The 18,612-nt window shown below is 32.1% G+C and overlaps 1 protein-coding gene and 1 long non-coding RNA gene across 2 annotated transcripts; both read right to left on the bottom strand.

The window, feature by feature from the left end:
• Positions 1–6,603: 6,603 nt before the first annotated feature.
• Positions 6,604–8,377, bottom strand: LOC125585330. Its single transcript, XR_007322248.1, has 2 exons — positions 7,132–8,377; positions 6,604–6,994 (listed from the first exon to the last, which is right to left on the bottom strand). It is a non-coding gene; the product is annotated as an uncharacterized LOC125585330 (long non-coding RNA).
• A 4,465-nt stretch (positions 8,378–12,842) lies between these two features.
• On the bottom strand, positions 12,843–14,401 carry BNAC04G27840D. The gene has a single exon (XM_013858724.3). It carries the CDS (start codon positions 13,366–13,368, stop codon positions 13,021–13,023), a length of 348 nt encoding a protein of 115 aa, XP_013714178.1. The 5' UTR covers positions 13,369–14,401; the 3' UTR covers positions 12,843–13,020.
• Positions 14,402–18,612: the final 4,211 nt, after the last annotated feature.

Raw genomic sequence — 18,612 nt, 5'->3', positions numbered from 1 at the left:
TTTTTCGTTTTCTTCTTCGGGGATTTGGACGTTAACTTCGCCGCAACCGTTTTCGACCCCAACAGTTAGCCCCCAGCTCGTTGGGAGCGTGGATTTCTAGTGAGATCCCAATGCGCGGTATGGCTAGTTCGGACGAGATTGGTGTATTTGGGCGAAGTTCGTGTCCAAAAATCCGCAAGTAAATAGTAATTTCTCATGCCTATAAGAAGGGAGGTAATTTCTTCACAATCTTTACACTTACTCATTCTTATGGAGAGGTTTCTTGAAAAGTTATTTCTTCTTTCTCTTTCTCTCTATCATTTCCTTCTTGATAAAAAAAAAGAAAAACACGAGATGTCGAGTAAGAAGAGGAGTTCGAAGAAAGGGTCCTTGCCCGCGAACGTTTCTGAAGAGCTTCGAGTGCCGAAGATGGAATTCGTTCCTCATTCGGTAGACCCGGACGAGAACGAGGCATGGTGGGTGGCGTGTTACGGTTCAATCACGCCTCCCAAAGAAAAATCATTCCCGGTCATCAATCATCGCCCGGTGGAGGTAGGTGCACCAAATAGGAGTACTAGTGAATTCTTCGAGGTCATGCGGTCGTTCTACCTTATTTCGGACGCGGTGGAATTCAGGGTTCCTCGTCAAGGAGAATGCGCTAGTAGTCCCCCGGAGGGTTACTTTACTTGTTACGAAGCATTCGTAGTGCGCTGCCGTTTATGGTTCCCGATCCCCGAGATTATCGTTCGTGTGCTGGATCATTTCGGGGTGGCGATAAGCCAACTGAATCCTCTTGGCATCCAGCACCTCATTGGAGTCCTGATCCTGAGCTACGAGCATGGTCTCTCCCTCACCATCGATCACTTCGAAGCGCTTCTTCGGTTACAGATCATCAAGGATACGGACACTTACAGCCTGGTTCCTCGGAACTTCATGTCAGTGGTAAAGGGGTTTACTTCTAACTTCAACTCGTGGAAGAAGTTTTTCTTCTTCGTTCGTGTAGACGCCGCGTCCGTTGAGGAGAGTTGTATCCCATTGTTCCGGAGGTTGCCGAACGATCGTCCCTTCATCAATCCTCTTACTCCGTTTCCTGAGGACATTATTGCGGTGAGGGATCTGCTCAGGAACGGTCCTTTTTTCTGGACTTCCTTTACGCCTAAGAGAGTTCGAGAGGCACTGAGGTTTGTGCATCCTAGTCATGCTTTGGGCGGAGAAACAAGGAGTGATTCCGAGCCTGATGACCAAGGTCCCGATGCCGCTCCCACGATTGCGACGGGGCTGAACTCTTCGAAGGGGAAAGATATTGACCTCGGTGACCTGGAGTTTTCGGTGGACGATTGCATGCTTCCAGGATGGGATCCGGACCTTGCTTTCGGCGATGGAAGCGGTACGAGCGAAGTCCCTATTCTGGACTTGGATGATTTCTTCGCCGGTCTTCCGTCGGGCTTCGATGCTCCTCCGGCCACGAGCGAGTCGGGGAGGCCGAAAGTCGTCGCGGAAGGATCTCGTATCATCAACGGGGTATAAACTTTAAGAATTTTGACGATCGTTATTATTATTATTTTTTTGCTTATAACGTGTCAATCGGTTTTATAGGGCTTGAACTTGCTTGGATCGGCCATTGAGGCGAGCCATAGAGAGCCCATGATCTATCGCTTTAAAGCGGAGAAGGCAGAAAAGGATCTTGCTCGCATGCGAGATGAGATGTTGGCAAGAGATGCTCAACTCGCTCGTGATCATGCCAGGGCGGAACGGAAGGGCAAGAGGGAAATTGTCGAGGTGATGAAGACTCGCGCTTCTCAATTCCAGGTTGAGTACGGGAATCTTAAGGACGCTTTCAACTCGCTGGGCGACTTCCGTGAGTGTCGCGGCTCTGTCGGGAGCCTTTGGAAGATGCGGGCGGATGACTACGTTTTCGAGAGGGAGATGGAGTTAATGAAGGATCATGCTCACGCTGAGACGCTCATTCCTCCGATCGATGGGAAGATTCAGGGATTCTGGGATCCCTTCCCGGTTTATCCTGATACCGTAGAAACCATGACTAATTTTGCCGGTGACGATGAGGAAGTGAACTATCCCGCGGATGCATTCGGAGCTTCTTTGTCCGGGAATTTTAACTTTGATCTGTGAGTGTTTTGATGGGAAGAAGTGTTTCTCTTATCTAGTATTTTGCGGCCGAGTGTGGCCTTTGTTCATATATGTCTAGCCGAGTGTGGCCTTCGAACTTTGTATGGGCCTGTTTTGGCCGTTTTTATCGGGACTGGCCGTTGGCGGCTTTGAACCCCTACCGCTATGCGGTATATAATGGATGTTTGTTTGATTTACTTTGTTTCAAGTGGGTTCGAAGTAAACATGAGTTGTCGTCTCATATTTAACTTCGTTGAGGCGTTCAATCTGTTGGTTTGTTCGAGACGTGAGTTTTCGTAAAAATTATTTACGATTTTTCGGGAACGTTGAGATATGAACGAAGAGACATGTTTTAGGATCTCGTATCGTTTAGATATCATGTCTTTGAGATGTCTGAGACCAATGCGATGGGTTTAGGGCAAGACCTAGGTTTACTCTCGGTTTTAAGGTTTGTGCGGTGACTAGCCGATTGTTGGGTGTGGGAACCAAAATTCGCACTGTCGATTTCCGTTTAAATAAGGAAAGTTAGGAAAACCCTAATTTCCCAGAGGTCCCGGATATCTGTTAAACCATACGCCAAGCAATCAGAACACGCAATTAAAGACGAAAAGAGATAAGAAATCGTAAAAGAGAGCAAAAGGAGTTTTATTCTGAATCCGCGTATGAGCGTTACAACAAGGTAGAAGTCTTGGCTACGAGAGCTGTCGGCGAGATTCCTAGTTCTAACAACCTAAGACTGCAAAACCTAGTTGAGTCGCAGCTCGAAATAACAAAAACGGAAAGTTGCCTAATTGCTCTAAGTGCTAAGTTTGCTCTGAGAAAAGTCCTCCTCCATGCCTCTCGCCTAGGACTCCTTCTATACTGGCTCCAAGGTCGGTTTACGCTTTTCCTCTTCTGCCCTTAAACCGCCATAGCATAAAAATGGAGATATTCTATTTTTTCCAATCTTCGTAATTATATTCAAAATTTCGTATTTATCCGCGGAAACTTGACATTTATCTTTCCTTGCGAACCAAGCGTAAACCGCTATGCGGCTCACGGGCTGTTGGTTAAGAAATCGTAAGTCGAGCCTCGAGTCATGTCTTAGGTCCTTTTGGGCCGTCTTCTGACTCGAAGCGTTTATTACAGCTTCTTTCGATAAAGAACGAACTTTCCGCGGTTTTTACGGTAAAGTTTGATCGATAACTTAGAATGGCGGGGAACGTGAAATGGGTTCGCTATGGTCTTTGGGAGATAGCATCGAAGGGTAGACGAGAATGCATGGACTAATGTCGTATCGACGTTTCAGAAGAGCTCGGTCGCTACGTAGCGACCGAGTTTCGGCTCGAGCTCGGTCACTACGTAGCGACCAAACGGAACACGCGTTCGGTCGCTGCGTAGCGACCCTTTTCGAGCTCTTGTCCGATGACTCGCGTTTCCTCCGCAAAGCTTTTCGTAAAGAAGAATCTATTTCGAAAAAGTGTTTCTCGAAGAAGGTTTTTCGTTTTCTTCTTCGAAGATTTGGACGTTAACTTCGTCGCAACCGTTTTCGACCCCAACATTGGGAATGTCCTGAAATCTGTTGTACTAAATCTAGTAGAAGTTGTAACGTCGAGGTTTCGACAATCATATAATATTAGATGGTTATAATGTTTTGCTAGAAACCGCTTATAATCTATGAATTTAGAATTCATTGCTAATATTATGTGATACCTAAGCAAACTGGACAAGGTTTCATAATTATTATCGCATAATGTATATAGTACAAATATATGATATTGGTAATATATATATGATTGCACGTCACATTATAAACACGTTAAGGAACGTGTGTGCATTAGTCTCTTTATTAAGATAACTAGGTGATAACCCGCGCCCTGCGCGGAGCTAGTAGATTTAAAAGTATTATAACTTTTAATATGTAGACATAATAAAAGTTAAAGTCATAGTAAGAAAAATATATGTAAGAAAGTACGGGTTATAGCTAAAAATTTTAGTATGTCAATATAAATTTATATGCGATGGACTTTAAAATTAAATTGTATATTTGTTTGCATAAAGGTACATTATAAATATAAGATTAAATGAAACATAAGCAATAGTCTAATAAAATATAAAAGGAACAATGTATCAGAAAACAAAAGAAAATGAAAAATAGAGACAAAATAACTGCTGTCAATAATGTCTTCAGAAGTATTTGTTTGTAATCCTATTATGAGCAATAGCAAAGAGATCATCTTGAGAAATTTAAAACATTATTTAACAAAATATGTGAATGCATGTATTACATCAATCGTAAAGCATCAATTTCTGGAATACCAGTGGGGTCGAAGACAATTTTGGAAAACCCATCAATGTTAGTAACCTTCTTAAGTTGGCCTTATTATGAAAGATGAAAAATATTAGCAAGATATACATATAATATCAGCTCCAAAAAATTTATTATATACAATAAATACAATAGATTACCTTGTCCCCAGTTAATTTGCCAACACTGTAAAACAAATAATACTATGTCTGCATCTATAGAATTCCATAAATCATTGAAAACATGAGCAAATTCACCATAAGCGACACACTTAATGACGACGTTACTGTAAAAAAAAAGGGATCAAACCATGTGATACTATACAAGTTCTGGTCGCGCAAACTTTATTTCACAAATATTCTCCGATCGATTAAGGTAAGTATTTCAATTCTTCGGATTTTGTTTCCTTGAATACGTTAACATTCTCATTTTTCTTTTCTATAATATATTCGATCCCGTGATTAATTCAATTGTGTTTCCTTTTAAATTTGAAGCATTAAGTTTTGGGAATAAAAAAGAGATTTTCGATGACTTGAATCTAAAAGATCATAAAACAATTTGAAGCTCATATTAGTTTTTCAAAACATTATGATAAACATGGTTTACTTGTTGCAAGATTGGATATGAACAACAATACATGTTATGATATTTTATTACAAATCGGCATATCAAGCTAAAATAACCAATTCAAACCGTAAAGAACTTAGTTGTACGAAGTTTAAATAATCAATTATTTACTCAAACGTAAATGACTTAAAACACACGTATATTTTATTGCCTTATTTAAATGAACCACCTCCAAGTTTTCGAACAAACAATAAAGTCTCTCTTTGAATGGTAATAATATGTTGCCTTAGTTAAATCCCCATTTTTTTTTTAAATCCGAGTGTAATGTTGATCGAAAATATTATAGTATAATGTAATGACCAGTGGCATTTGTTTGTAATTATTCTAGTTGAGAAATGACTTTAAAAAAATGAGGTGAGAATGCATGTGGTGATGACACCTAGGAAATGGCACACATGTAATAAACACATGAAGCCAATGTTATTTTTTATCAATGCTCCTCAAATAATAAAAAAGGGATTGGGCTAAGTCCACTATTAACCAAATTAGGTTAATGGTACCAATTATATAAAAGACGTGATGCTGATGTTTTAGAAACATAAGAAAACGTGGCCGATAATAAAAACCCAAGATAGACAAAGGAGTTTGTCAAGTTTCTGAGATTTGATCTCGACGGCACTAGCATCCCGTCTCGATCCAGTTTGTGTGCTTGTGGATACTGGTAGAGGCACGACGTTTGGAGTGCTAGAAATCTCGATTTGGTTTATTCATCTTTCCGATGCGAATAACCATGTATATTCGGAACCCTAAGATCTAGATTTATTTTCAGTATTTGCATGAGATTCTAGGCATATGAATTCATAGGTTGATTTATAAATCGTTATAAACCGGTATGAATTCCAACAGTATTGACTAAGACGGAGCTGTCAAAAGCTATTATCCGGGGCGATCCGACGTCTATGAATGGGGCTCAAAAACCCAAACCACCCAATCCAATGTTATGAATTTTCATGCCACTTGATTTTGCATATAAGAATCACACTTGGTTGTATTCTCTTTGAACAGATTTGTAAACTACGCATTTACAAAATGTAGTTATCAGTTCTCAAATATTCATTTTCTTTTGGTGACAGTCAAAAATAGTCTACCGTAATGCATTTACACAATCAGATTGTCTTTTGTCCAAAAATAAAAGAATATCTAGGTTGGCCAAACTATATAAAGCTAATACCCTTTTTCTTTGGTCGAATATGAAGCTGCTATCTTCACAAGTTAAAAATTGGAATATTAATAACACACATAACGTTAGTAACACTACAAGAAAAAAGGCTTTTCTTAGCGGACGGAAAACGCTATCTAACGATACGATATCGGTTTATGAAACGCTGTATCATCGCCCGTCATAGTAGGTCAAACACATTAGATAGCGGTTTTTTGCATTGCTATCTTATTGTTATATATTATAGCATTTTTCTGTATGCAATTAAATATTTTTTAATAGCATATCTTTAACGTTATTATTTACATTAAATTATTTATTTTAGAATTAATTATTTAAAATTTATTTATTTAAAATTTATTTATTTAAAATTTATTTATTTAAAATTTATTTATTTAAATTTATTTATTTGTAGGTTTAATAATTAAAAACATAATAAATTATTTTTTATTAAACAATATAAATTACATTTGATAAAAGATAAGAATCGGTTTACACTTAACACTAAACCAAATGTTTTAAAAATTAAATCTAATCTAACCTAATTTTAATTAAACCTAATCAAAACCTAATCTTCTTGAGCCAGCCTCCTCACGAACTTCTCCGTTCCTCGCCGCAAGCCCCATGACCACAACCTCTTCTCACGGCCACCAACTTCTCCGTCTCCTCCTCGCTGCAAACCCCATGACCACCACTCTGCTCCGACCACCCACTTCTCCGTCGCCTCCTCGCCGCAAGCCCCATGACCACCACCTCTCTTCACGACCACCAGCTTCTCCATCGCCTCCTAGCCGCAAACCCAATGACTACCACATCTGCTAACAATCACCATTTCTTCCTCACTTTTAACGAGAACAGAAAACTAGATTTAAAAGAGAAATAGAGAGATAGAGAGAGAGAGAGAGAGAGAGAGAGAGAGAGAGAGAGAGAGAGAGAGAGAGAGAGAGGTGACCAGTGGTGGTGAGAGAGACGGTGGCGAAAGGGGGAGATGGCGGTGGTCAAGCATCTTCAGATCCGCGGTCGCTGGGTTCTGGGTTCGACTCCACCTTCAGACTCGTGTGTGTGTGAGGAGAGTATTACAGAGAAAGGAGATGTGTGTTACATGAATCGTGTGTGTGTGTTTGAGACAGTGAGGGAGATGAAGGGAATGATACAGAGAGGAAGAGATCGATAAACTCTAGAAGAAGGAAAATGAAAAGATGAATTCTTGGCCATTGGATTACAAATAATCAATGGTCAGAAAATTAATCCAAATTTTGAAGAATGGACCAATAAGAACGAAGGAGGAAGATCACAAAAGAGTGATTTTTAGCCTTTGGATCAAAACTAATCAAAGGCCCAAAATTAAACTAATAAGAATTATCTGTTCATTTATCTATAATCATTTTTTTGTGTTGTTTTTATTTAATGGTTTTATTTTTATTTTTGAATTTTATAATGTAAATTTGAAATATTATACATAGTCTGAGATATATATTATAAAAATTATATTTTATTTAAAATCTGAGGTTTAATGTTCTTATGATATATGTTAAAGTATGTGGTTTAGGGATTGGATTTATATTGTTAGAGTTTGATTGAAGATTTAAGGCTTGTGTTTTGAAAGTTATATATTAATATTAAAAAGAGTAAATTTCGAGTTTATGTTTAGGATCTAAAGTTATAGTATGAGAATATTAGAGTTTTAAGTTGTGTTTTATAGTTTAGGGATTAAAAATTTGTTTAGGGTTTGGGGATTCAAAAAGCTAAATATAGCATTTCATTATATTCTGCTATTAAAAATAGGCTATCATAGCGTTTCCGAATATACCATTCTATCATAGCGTTTCCAAATATACAAACGCTATCTAAAATTAAGGGGTATATCAACCAGAAAGACAAAAAACGCTATACTGTAGTGCTATGAAAACGATTTTTTCTCGTAGTGTAAAGGTTCCACATACTACTGAAAGTCTTAAACCATAGTGTGAGTACGTCGACAAGGAATTTCAAAGTGAAAATAACTTATTCAAACAAATCAGGATTAATAAAATTACTAAATAACATCAGAATCATTCCACTGAAGTAGTTACAACCAAATATTACTCCCTTAAACTACCAACAACATCAATTAATATTAAACAGTAACAATTAATATCATATTCTTATGCTACTTGCTTTTTTTAAATATAATTTGGCTTTTATTTTTGAATTTTTTAAATTATAAAATTTAAAGAAATGTATTAAAAATCTATTAAATTCAAAAAATGAAAATATTGAGAACAAAGTAAAATAGTTATAATTTTTATGAATTGTTTTTTTTACATAATGATGATTTCTTGTTCTCAACTGTAAAGAATAAAAGAATGGGGTTTCCTAAGAGGGGTAGACAGTAAACCATCTCACTAGCAGTCACCGCAACTTGTGATTACCCGTATACTTCAATGAAGAGATTCGGTTTTTGACCAATTTCCCAATGACCTTAGTAGTCATATCCACAGATGCACAAACACCTCCACGCCTTCTTGAGTTCCTCTCCTTCTACAGCACGTAAATGGCTGTCTGAAACACTAAGCGGAGAAGTATAGTGTCGAGTATGATCCGAGTATGATCCTGTTCGAGCGCAAAAGGGAGATGACTGTATCTTCCCAGTCTGGTGTTATTGCTGCATCGAGTAATTTTTCTGCAACGCTCGTCCTTACCGTTAAAGTATATGGGCATGCGAAAAACAGATGATCTCTGCTTTCATCCTTCTCTCTGCAGTAGACACAACCTTGCTCACTTCCCGTTTCTCTCATTATAACACCGGTTGATAAATTGTTCTTAAACGCTAACCAAACCATGAAGGATTGTCGGGGTATGGCCTGAGGGAACCATACAATACAATGCCATGGGAGTTTGGTCTTTTTAACTCGACTTCCCAAGTCTCGGTAGCTGAGAAGTTCAGTTTGAAAACATCCTGATCATGTCGCCATAATGCTATATCTGGCCCCACAGTAGCTACCGGCCATGAAGCCTCTGCAATTGTATCCCAAAGATGGGGGTATCTTCTCTGTCCAGACCTCCGTATGTTCCATCCATTCTCGCTGGCAGCTTCAACAAGAGTAGCAGACCTACTCACTCCAAGATAGCGTATGCCTAGCTAGTTCTCCTGTTATATCAAGCAATCTGCCAGTTTTCAAACCAAAAATACACCGCTTCACCATTCCTAACTTCAAACCTAATGCAATCGTATGCAATGGGTCGAAGCTTTAGTGACTTCCGCCAGACATTGTTTAATATAGCAAAAAATATATAATTTCTATAAAAATAGAAAATTTTGTAATAAAAATAGTGAAATTTATAAATAAAGAAAACTAAAAATAAATTTAAATTTAAAATATGTTATTATGATTTCGTTCATTTGCTTACCCGCCCGTAGAATGTGTCTGATCCTAGTTAGTATTAGTAATAGATAGCCGTTTGATTTGATGTCAAAAAACGTTACAAACAATTATAAACAAAACCTAACACACTGATCTGCAACAAATAGAAAAATGTAGGACATAATCCCCATAAACGAGACATATGATATTTCACATTCTATCTAACAAAAAGAAGACATATAATATTACTATCCATAAGCGGTTCCAATCAGTAATTTTATTTGCAGTTTACAAAACCCAGAATAGCTTGAATACACGTATCACGCACAATAAGCACCAACCCCGAACAAAAACCAAGTACACAAACACAACATATAGGCGAGCGCGTAGAGTATACTTGCCTTTCAAAGGCCTCGTATATAACTTACCTCGTTTTGGAATTTTCATAAATGGGGAGATGTATTTGGCAAAAATGTATACATAGTTGTCGAAGTGTGGACTTGAAAAATGTATATGCATTAGATGCCCAAGTTCTCCATCATCTTGTTTGAAAATGACTAAAAATGGGTAAATAAGTTTGTCCAGTTATAGCTTAAGTTTTCAACATGAGTAAATAAATTTGTCCAGTTATAGCTTATGTTTTCTACACGTGTTAGTTTATCCGTCAAAGTTCTTTATAGGGTCTGATATTAAAACAACTTAATATTCTGGTAAATTACATCTGGATCTACAAAGATCGTTAGAATATTCACTACAAGAAAATAGCGGCATACTGAGGGAAAAAATCGTCGGTATGTCGTCGGAATAACGCTATTCCGACGATATACCGACGAAAAAAGTCCTCGGAAATAACTCCTCGAAAATTCATCTTTCCTCGGAAATCCCTCGGAAATTTCCGACGGAATTCCGAGGAAACCCTATTTCCTCGGAATTTCCGAGGACCACAAGTTCGTCGGAAATTCCTCGGAATATTCCGAGGAAGATGTCGTCGGAATATTCCGAGGGATAAACTTCCTCGGAATATTTCCAAAATAAAAAAAAAAATTATAAATTTATTTTTTTAAATTGAAATTCGAAAATATAAAATTAAAATTGAAATAGAAAACATATTTAAAATACAAAAAATAATAAAATAGTTTTTATAAATAAAAAAAATGTTTTATAAATACAAAATTAGTTTTAATAAATATGAAATCATTTTTTTATAAATACAAAATAGTTTTTATAAATACAAAAAATAATAAAATAGTGTTTATAAATCAAAAAATATTTTATAAATACAAAATTAGTTTTATAAATATAAATATTTTTATAGATATGAAATCATCTTTTTATAAATACAAAATAGTTTTTATAAATACAAAAAATAATAAAATAGTGTTTATAAATAAAAAAAATATTTTATAAATACAAAATTAATTTTAAAATATGAAATCATCTTTTATAAATCCAAAAATCAAATTTATATACAAAGAACGGTTTGTATATTTAAAAATAGTTTTTATAAATACAAAAATAAAAAAATAGTGTTTATAAATCAAAAAAAATGTTTTATAAATACAAAATTAGTTTTAATAAATATAAATATTTTTATAAATATGAAATCATCTTTTATAAATCCAAAAATCGAATTTATATACAAAAAACGTTTTGTAAAATCGAATTTATATAGAAAAAACGTTTTGTAAATATAAAAATAATGAACAATTTATAAAAAAAGTTCTAAATCAATTCAACATAACCAAATCACAATTCTAAACCTATTACACAACAAATCACAATCCTACCCAATCACCCTAACAAAAATCTATCAAAAACCTTCTAAAATCATCAAATCTACTTAAAAACCTAACAAATAGGACCTAAGAGAGTGAGATATGGTCCTTACATGATTTGTAAGGGAATGGAAAGGATTCACCGGAGAGATCGTCGCGAGAGAAGGTGGAGAACGCCGGAAGGAGTGAGAGATCGCCGGAGAGGAAGAAGAGAGAAATGGGGAAGAAGATGCGTTTGGAGTTTATAAAACCTTGGGTCCGACGGATATTTTCCGTCGGAATTCCCTCAGTATTTTCAATTTCAATTTTCCCGAAATATTTGGCGGCTTGTTTGCCCGGTTAAATGAAAATATTCCGAGGAAATTTCGACGGCCACTTAAATATCCGTCGGAATTTCCTCGGAATATTTTCGTTAATTCGAGGAAAAAGAATATCCTGTGCATGTATTTCTATTAATTTATATTGTTCCTCGGAATTTCCTCGGAATATTCCGATGAAATACCGAGGAACTAGTGTTTGGGGTTTCAAAACATCAATTTTTTTTGCCGTATTTCATTTCTTATACAATTGTAATGCATACCATTGAGGATTCTTTGTATAGATGAGCATAAACCATGAAATAACAAATTTCAAAACGAATTGTAAGTATTCCCTTTACCGTTCATTAAAGTGTATAAGTGTTTCTCTTATGTTGTGGGGATTTCGTTCATACAATCGGAAAAGTGTTTATTATAGGGTAAGGAACAAATTTTTGACTTCATAATGAACGTAAGACACTTAATAAGGGTTATATAGGTGTTATTCAAACCGCAAAAACGTTGTTTTTGTTTTAAAAACCCTATTTCCTCGGAATATCCTCGGAATATCCTCTGAAATTCCTCGGTAAATTCCGAGGATTTCATTTTCCGTCGGAATGTCCGTCAGAATACCGCTGTTTTCTTGTAGTGATTTTCTAAACGAAATGGATGGACATGGAACTTGTTGATTTTATCGTTGGTTGCTTCAAATATCGATGATGAAGATAACCGATTCCAAGAATTTTTAAGTCGTAACAAAAATATCAAAGATAAAAAGCTCATTTCTCATTTCATAATGCATTAATTAATTGATTCTTTATGAGAAAAGTATAATAATAATAATGGTTAGATAATGTCTACTTTGTTTTATTATTTTTGTTTAATGTTTTTGTAATAAGATGTTTAAATTAAATAATATTGCACTTTTATGAAAAACTTCCAAAAGATATAATGAATGAGTTATTTTTGAATATTTATAAGTTAGAAGGTGTTAATGGTAAAATTTTAAAAAATATTGTACCATATTCTTTTTTAGAGGAGAAAATAGAAAAATACATTGGAGACAAACTCACTTCTATTATAGAAGAAAAAAATAGAAAAAATACATTGGAGATGGTATAAGTCCAAGAATTTAGAAGGTCGAGAGAGCTCATGAAATCGGTTAATAGCGGCGGCCACTTAACCGATTGCATACTTTGAGCTCGATTCCAAATTGTTACATCGATTGCATGAAGAGAGCCATCAAACTGATCGAAATGACAACTTTGTAATTAATTAGGTAGTCCTTACGATAACCAAACTGGTACTAATACAATAATATTCAGATCGAGAGTGATTATAATATTTCTCAATTCACACTCACAAGTACATCAAAGAAAAACAAGATCCATATAATACTAATACATTAAATATATAATCACTGATATTAAAAAGAAGGAGTGATTCTGATGAGTAAACCAGGGAAAACATCATCATGGTCATGTATATGAGGATTCCCTTCAACTATATATGGATCTCCACACTTCTCACTTATCGTCTGCAACGTCTCTCCTTCTTTCACTTCATATATCTCATCGCATGCTGGGCGCCGATCAGAATATCCGGCGATCATCATCGATGGCTGCTGCTTCTGCACGTTGGTATTTGTGGAACCGGCCTCTTCTTCTACGTGGCAGCAGCTCATTAGCAGCATCATGGCGGCAAACACCGCGCAGTACCATGAGATCTTCTCTGCTACTACCATGGAAGCAGAATGAGTATAGCTCTTAGCCATTCTAAAAGTTATTGAGAAAATTTGGTTTAACAGGTATTTGATAATTTTGGTGATTATATGAAAAGGGTTTCGTGGATATATATGTACAAATGTGTATGGATTAAGTTGATATAAAAGATGATGGATGATGTTGTTGTTGGAGTTGGTGTGAATATATATTAGCGGGAGTTGAGATGGTTGTAATGTTGCAGGTTTTTTTTTTGTGTTAGGTTACTTGTCTAATTTGAATTATTCCCGTGCAACAAATTAATGTGAAATATATCCATCAAATCAATTACTAGAAAATAATACTCGAATACAAATTTATATAAGTTGACAAATGGTTAGATATTGAAAATCAATTTTCTCTTTCTTTTCTGCATTTTCTACTGCACCATAACTTATTTCAGACTCATATATCCGTATCCACCCTACAAGGCTACAACCAAAGTATTTCATGTATAAATCATAATAATTTATTAATATACCTAAATAAGAGATTATAAGAAATAATATACTAAAATGATTATATTTTTTTGATAAGCTTATTCTTAAAGATATACACAAATTAAAGAACATAATCAACTTGGTTTAGTGAATTTAGTATTATTTATATTTTCTAAAAACTCAAAAGATAATATTTATAATTTTTGGAAGCAGGTCAATAGTTAATGCATTTTAAATTATTTTTCAAACTACTAAATCAAGTTTCAATTTTTTTTTTTTGGCAAATTAGAGTTTCCTAATATCCCATCTACCCTTTTGTAACATCAATATGCTACCTACTTAATAACCCCTTTTAAAATCAAACATTTCCATGAGCCTAAAACTCTAAACTGTGGGTTAAACAAATATTATTCGCTAAAGATCAGATATAGCCCCATGAGGTTCTTACAATCAGTTAACATTCCATATAGGGGCTGAAAAAAAGAACCGATTCCAAAGAATCGAACCGAATCCGATCCGAAAAATAGTACCGAACCCAAACCAAAATTGATTGAATATCCGAACGGGTTCAAAATTTTGGTATCTAGAGAACCGAAACTGAACCCGATCCGAACCGAAGTATTTTGGGTACCCAAATGTATCCTAAATAGATTTATATATCTAAATATATTAATTATTTTAGATTTAATACATATTAAAATATTCAAAATATATAAGATACTTGTAAGTTGTTTAAAATACTTAAAAATATATATACAAATAATCAAAAGTAAATGTTTAAAATAGCTAAAACATATTCAACACACCAAAAATATTTAAAATATCTATTGATTCTCTATTAAAATATTCAAACCAAACCAATTTATATGATAAGTTTAGGTATTTTGATATATGTTGTTCAAATTTATATGTAATATGTTATTTTATTTATAAACTTTGAGAAATTTAAAATATATAATGAATTAAAAAATTAGAAATCATTTAAATGGGTTATCCTAACCCAAACCGAACCTGCAAAGATCCGAACCAAACCCGAACCAAGATTTATAAATACCCGAATGGGCCTGAAATCTTTGACCCTGAAAACCCGAAACCCGAATAGACCCGAACCGAACCCGAATGGATACCCGAACGCCCACCCCTAATTGCATACTATCCTTAAACACCCATGGGAAACCAAACCAAGCTTAAAGATGCAATTTTATTAAACCAATGATCAAAAAAGAAAGAAGGTGAAACCAATGACTGAATTTATCCTTTCATCTATTATGTGATAATGTTTTATACTTCTTCTGTATTTGAAAGAGATATTTAAGGTTTCTCCTACATTTTTTTTAAATCTACTCTTTTGATTATTACATTTTGGTTTAGCAATAAAGCTTCACCATTATGATTTTATATTTTAATTTATGATTTAATTTTTTTAAAAATTCATTAGTTATATTCTTAAATATCAATCTTTTGTATACAAATAAAAAACTTAACTAACTTACTTGACATGATTTCTTAGGCTCTTTATTTTTCATCTATCTTATAAACATTGTTCTCTAAATATTTTCTTCGTCATAACTCAATAGAGAGCTTCTCAATAAGAATTCATCATGTAGTTTAGAATTATTCTCTAGTATATCTGGTATTGTTTAGTGGGATGCATTTTTTGTCTATCAAATTTTGTCTTCGACTTGTATGGTTACTTTCCATCGTGGATGTTTTTCGTTTTCATTCACTGTTATTCTTCATTCATTTCAAACCCTATATTTTTTTATGTGTTCCTTGTTAATTTTTTTGATTTGGATATTATTAAAGAAAATACATTTGATATTGATTTCTAATTTATTTTGAAAATACACTTTTTGAAATTTTATTCTGAATACTATATTTTATTTTGTGTTCTTGCAAGTTAAAAATCATGTATTCTTTATATTTTATTTTATTTTAGTTATTTTTTGTTAAATTTCCAAATATTTAGTACACATATAAGTTACTTCCATTTTAATAATTTATTTATTAGTTTTCTTTATTTGATTTTGAATTCTATTTTGTATTGAAATAATTAGTTTTGGAAATTTTAACATTTTAAAATATAGTAAACTATAATTATGATTTTTCATATTTTGATTGGTCTTTTATAATCTTATGTGTATACTCTTAATGGCTTATAGTCTCAAATTTTATATAGTAAATAAATGATATTTAACATATTTTTGGTGTTTTAAAAATATTATGTGAACATATATATATATGAGATAGTATAATATTTAGATTTAAAATTTAATCATTATAAATATTTTGATGAACTTTAGTTAATATTAAACTGTCTTTGTAAGATAATATAGAAAGTAAAGTAATTATAATGAATTTAACAAATGTTGTCTGACATTTTTATTTATTGAATTAATAATATTGAGAATCTAAAATATTAAATTTATCTTCTACTTTATTCAGTTGATTATTTGTATTGTAGTTAAGCTTGTATGATCCTATAATGTATTACAAATATTATAATTTACTTTCTGGTATAATAGTTAATATATGTTTGTTTTGTAGTTTACATGAAGATTTTTAAGATTCTTTTAAAACTATTACATGATTTTGATAACTGTTTTTTTTTCTAGTTGCTAAATGCTGATGATTATTACAATATAATATAATTTACTTTTTTTTAAATGTTCAAAATTTGTATGTTTTTAATTTGTTGATAATAGTACTTAGATATTATATTTATATTGATAAATTCATATTGATTGTTCTTTCTATCATTTTTTATTGTTGGTTTTCGTTATAAATTTTATTTAAAAATCTTAACTAACTTATTTGACATGATTTCTTAGGCTCTTTATTTTTCATCTGTCTTATAAACATTGTTCTCTAAATATTTTTTTCGACATAACTCAATAGAGAGCTTCTCAATAAGAATTCATCATGTAGTTTGAAATTATTCTCTAATATATCTCGTATTGTTTGGTGTGATGCATTTTTTGTCTATCATATTTTATCTTCGACTTGTATGGTTACTTTCCATCGCGGATTTTTTTCGTTTTCATTCACTATTATTCTTCATTCATTTCAAACTCTATATTTTTTTATGTGTTCCTTGTTAATTATTTGATTTGGATATTATTAAAGAAAATACATTTGATATTGATTTCTAATTTATTTTGAAAATACACTTTTTGATATTTTTTTCTGAATTATATATTTTATTTTGTGTTCTTGCAAGTTAAAAATCGTGTATTCTTAATATTTTATTTTATTTTAGTTAATTGTTTTGTTAAATTTCCAAATATTTAGTATACATATAAGTTGTTTCCATTTTAATGATTTATTTATTAGTTTGCCTTATTTGATGTTGAATTCTATTTTGTATTGAAATAATTAGTTTTGGAAATTTTAACATTTTAAAAAATCCTAAACTATAATATGATTTTTCATATTTTGATTGGTCTTTTATAATCCTATGTGTATACTCTTAATAACTTATATTCTCAACTTTTATATAGTAAATAAATGATATTTAACATATTTTTGGTGTTTTAAAAATATTATGCGAACATTTTCAACTATTTATACCTTCAACTTATACATAATACATGTTATATGTGAATATTTTCATTATCATGTAGCCTAAAAGTTGAAAATCATGAGTTAAATTTATTTACTTATGATTTTTTGAAATTCTTGCATTTTTAATTAATTATTATTTTGTATTTATATTTTTATGTTAAATTTTGAATAATATTTTATATATTAAGTTAACTTATTTATAGTGTTCTACTTTTGCTGACTTAACTAATTTTTTATTGGTTTACGTTCTATTTTGAAATGAAATGTTTTGGAAATATTAACATTTTTGAAAATAATAAATGAAAATAAATGATTTGTCAAAATATATCTGGCTGTTTAAAATCCTATGTGAACGCCTCCAAAGGTGTATTGCCTCAACTTTTATATAGCATATATTTTCATTAGTATATAGCCTAAACTCTGAAAATCATAAGTTAAATTAATTTACTTATAATTTTTTGAAAATCTTGCATTTTTAATTAATTATTATTATATTGTATTTTATTTTTATGTTAAAATTCGAAAAATATTTTCTATATTAAGTTAATTTATTATTAATATTTTACTTTTGTTAACTTAACTTGTTTGATATTGGTTATAAATTTTGTTAATTTATTAATAACAACTAATATTACCTGTTTTGAATTTTTATAGTTATAATTGTTTGAAAGCCTTGCATTTTTTAAAAAAAAATCGAAAATTTATTATATATTCAGTTAAATTATATATAATCTTTTTAATTTTCTTAGGTTTCCTTATTTTATATTGATTTCTATGTTATTTTGAAATAAACAAAGTTTTGGAAATATTGACATTTTTGAAAATATTAAACTAAAATAATGATTTGTCATTTTATGATTAGTTGTTTTAAATCCTATGTGTTTTAAATATATTATTGATTATTTTCAATACCATATAATCTAAATTTAAAAATCACGTGTTTTTAATTTTTATGGTTATAATTGTTTAAATATCTCGCATTTTTAAGTTAATTATTATATTTGTTAGATATTGTATGTTGATTTTCGAAAATATAGTATATATTAAGTTAATATATATATAATTCTTTGACTTTTGTAAATTTACTATATTTAAATTTATTTATATTTTATTATGAAATAAATGATTTTTGGTAACATTGAAATTTTTAGAAATAGCAAACTAAAATACTGATGTGTCAGAATAAGATTGGTGGTTTTAAATTAATTGTTATTATATTGTATTTTATTTTTATGTTAAAATTCGAAAATATTT

The sequence above is a fragment of the Brassica napus genome, chromosome C4 (genome assembly GCF_020379485.1).
Source record: "Brassica napus cultivar Da-Ae chromosome C4, Da-Ae, whole genome shotgun sequence".
NCBI classification, from domain to species: Eukaryota; Viridiplantae; Streptophyta; class Magnoliopsida; order Brassicales; family Brassicaceae; genus Brassica; species Brassica napus.
This window is presented reverse-complemented; position numbering and strand designations above follow the sequence as displayed.

What these genes read in the sequence shown, in the direction of transcription:
- BNAC04G27840D (XM_013858724.3), bottom strand. Translation starts at nt 13,368, where the DNA reads ATGGCTAAGAGCTATACTCATTCTGCTTCCATGGTAGTAGCAGAGAAG.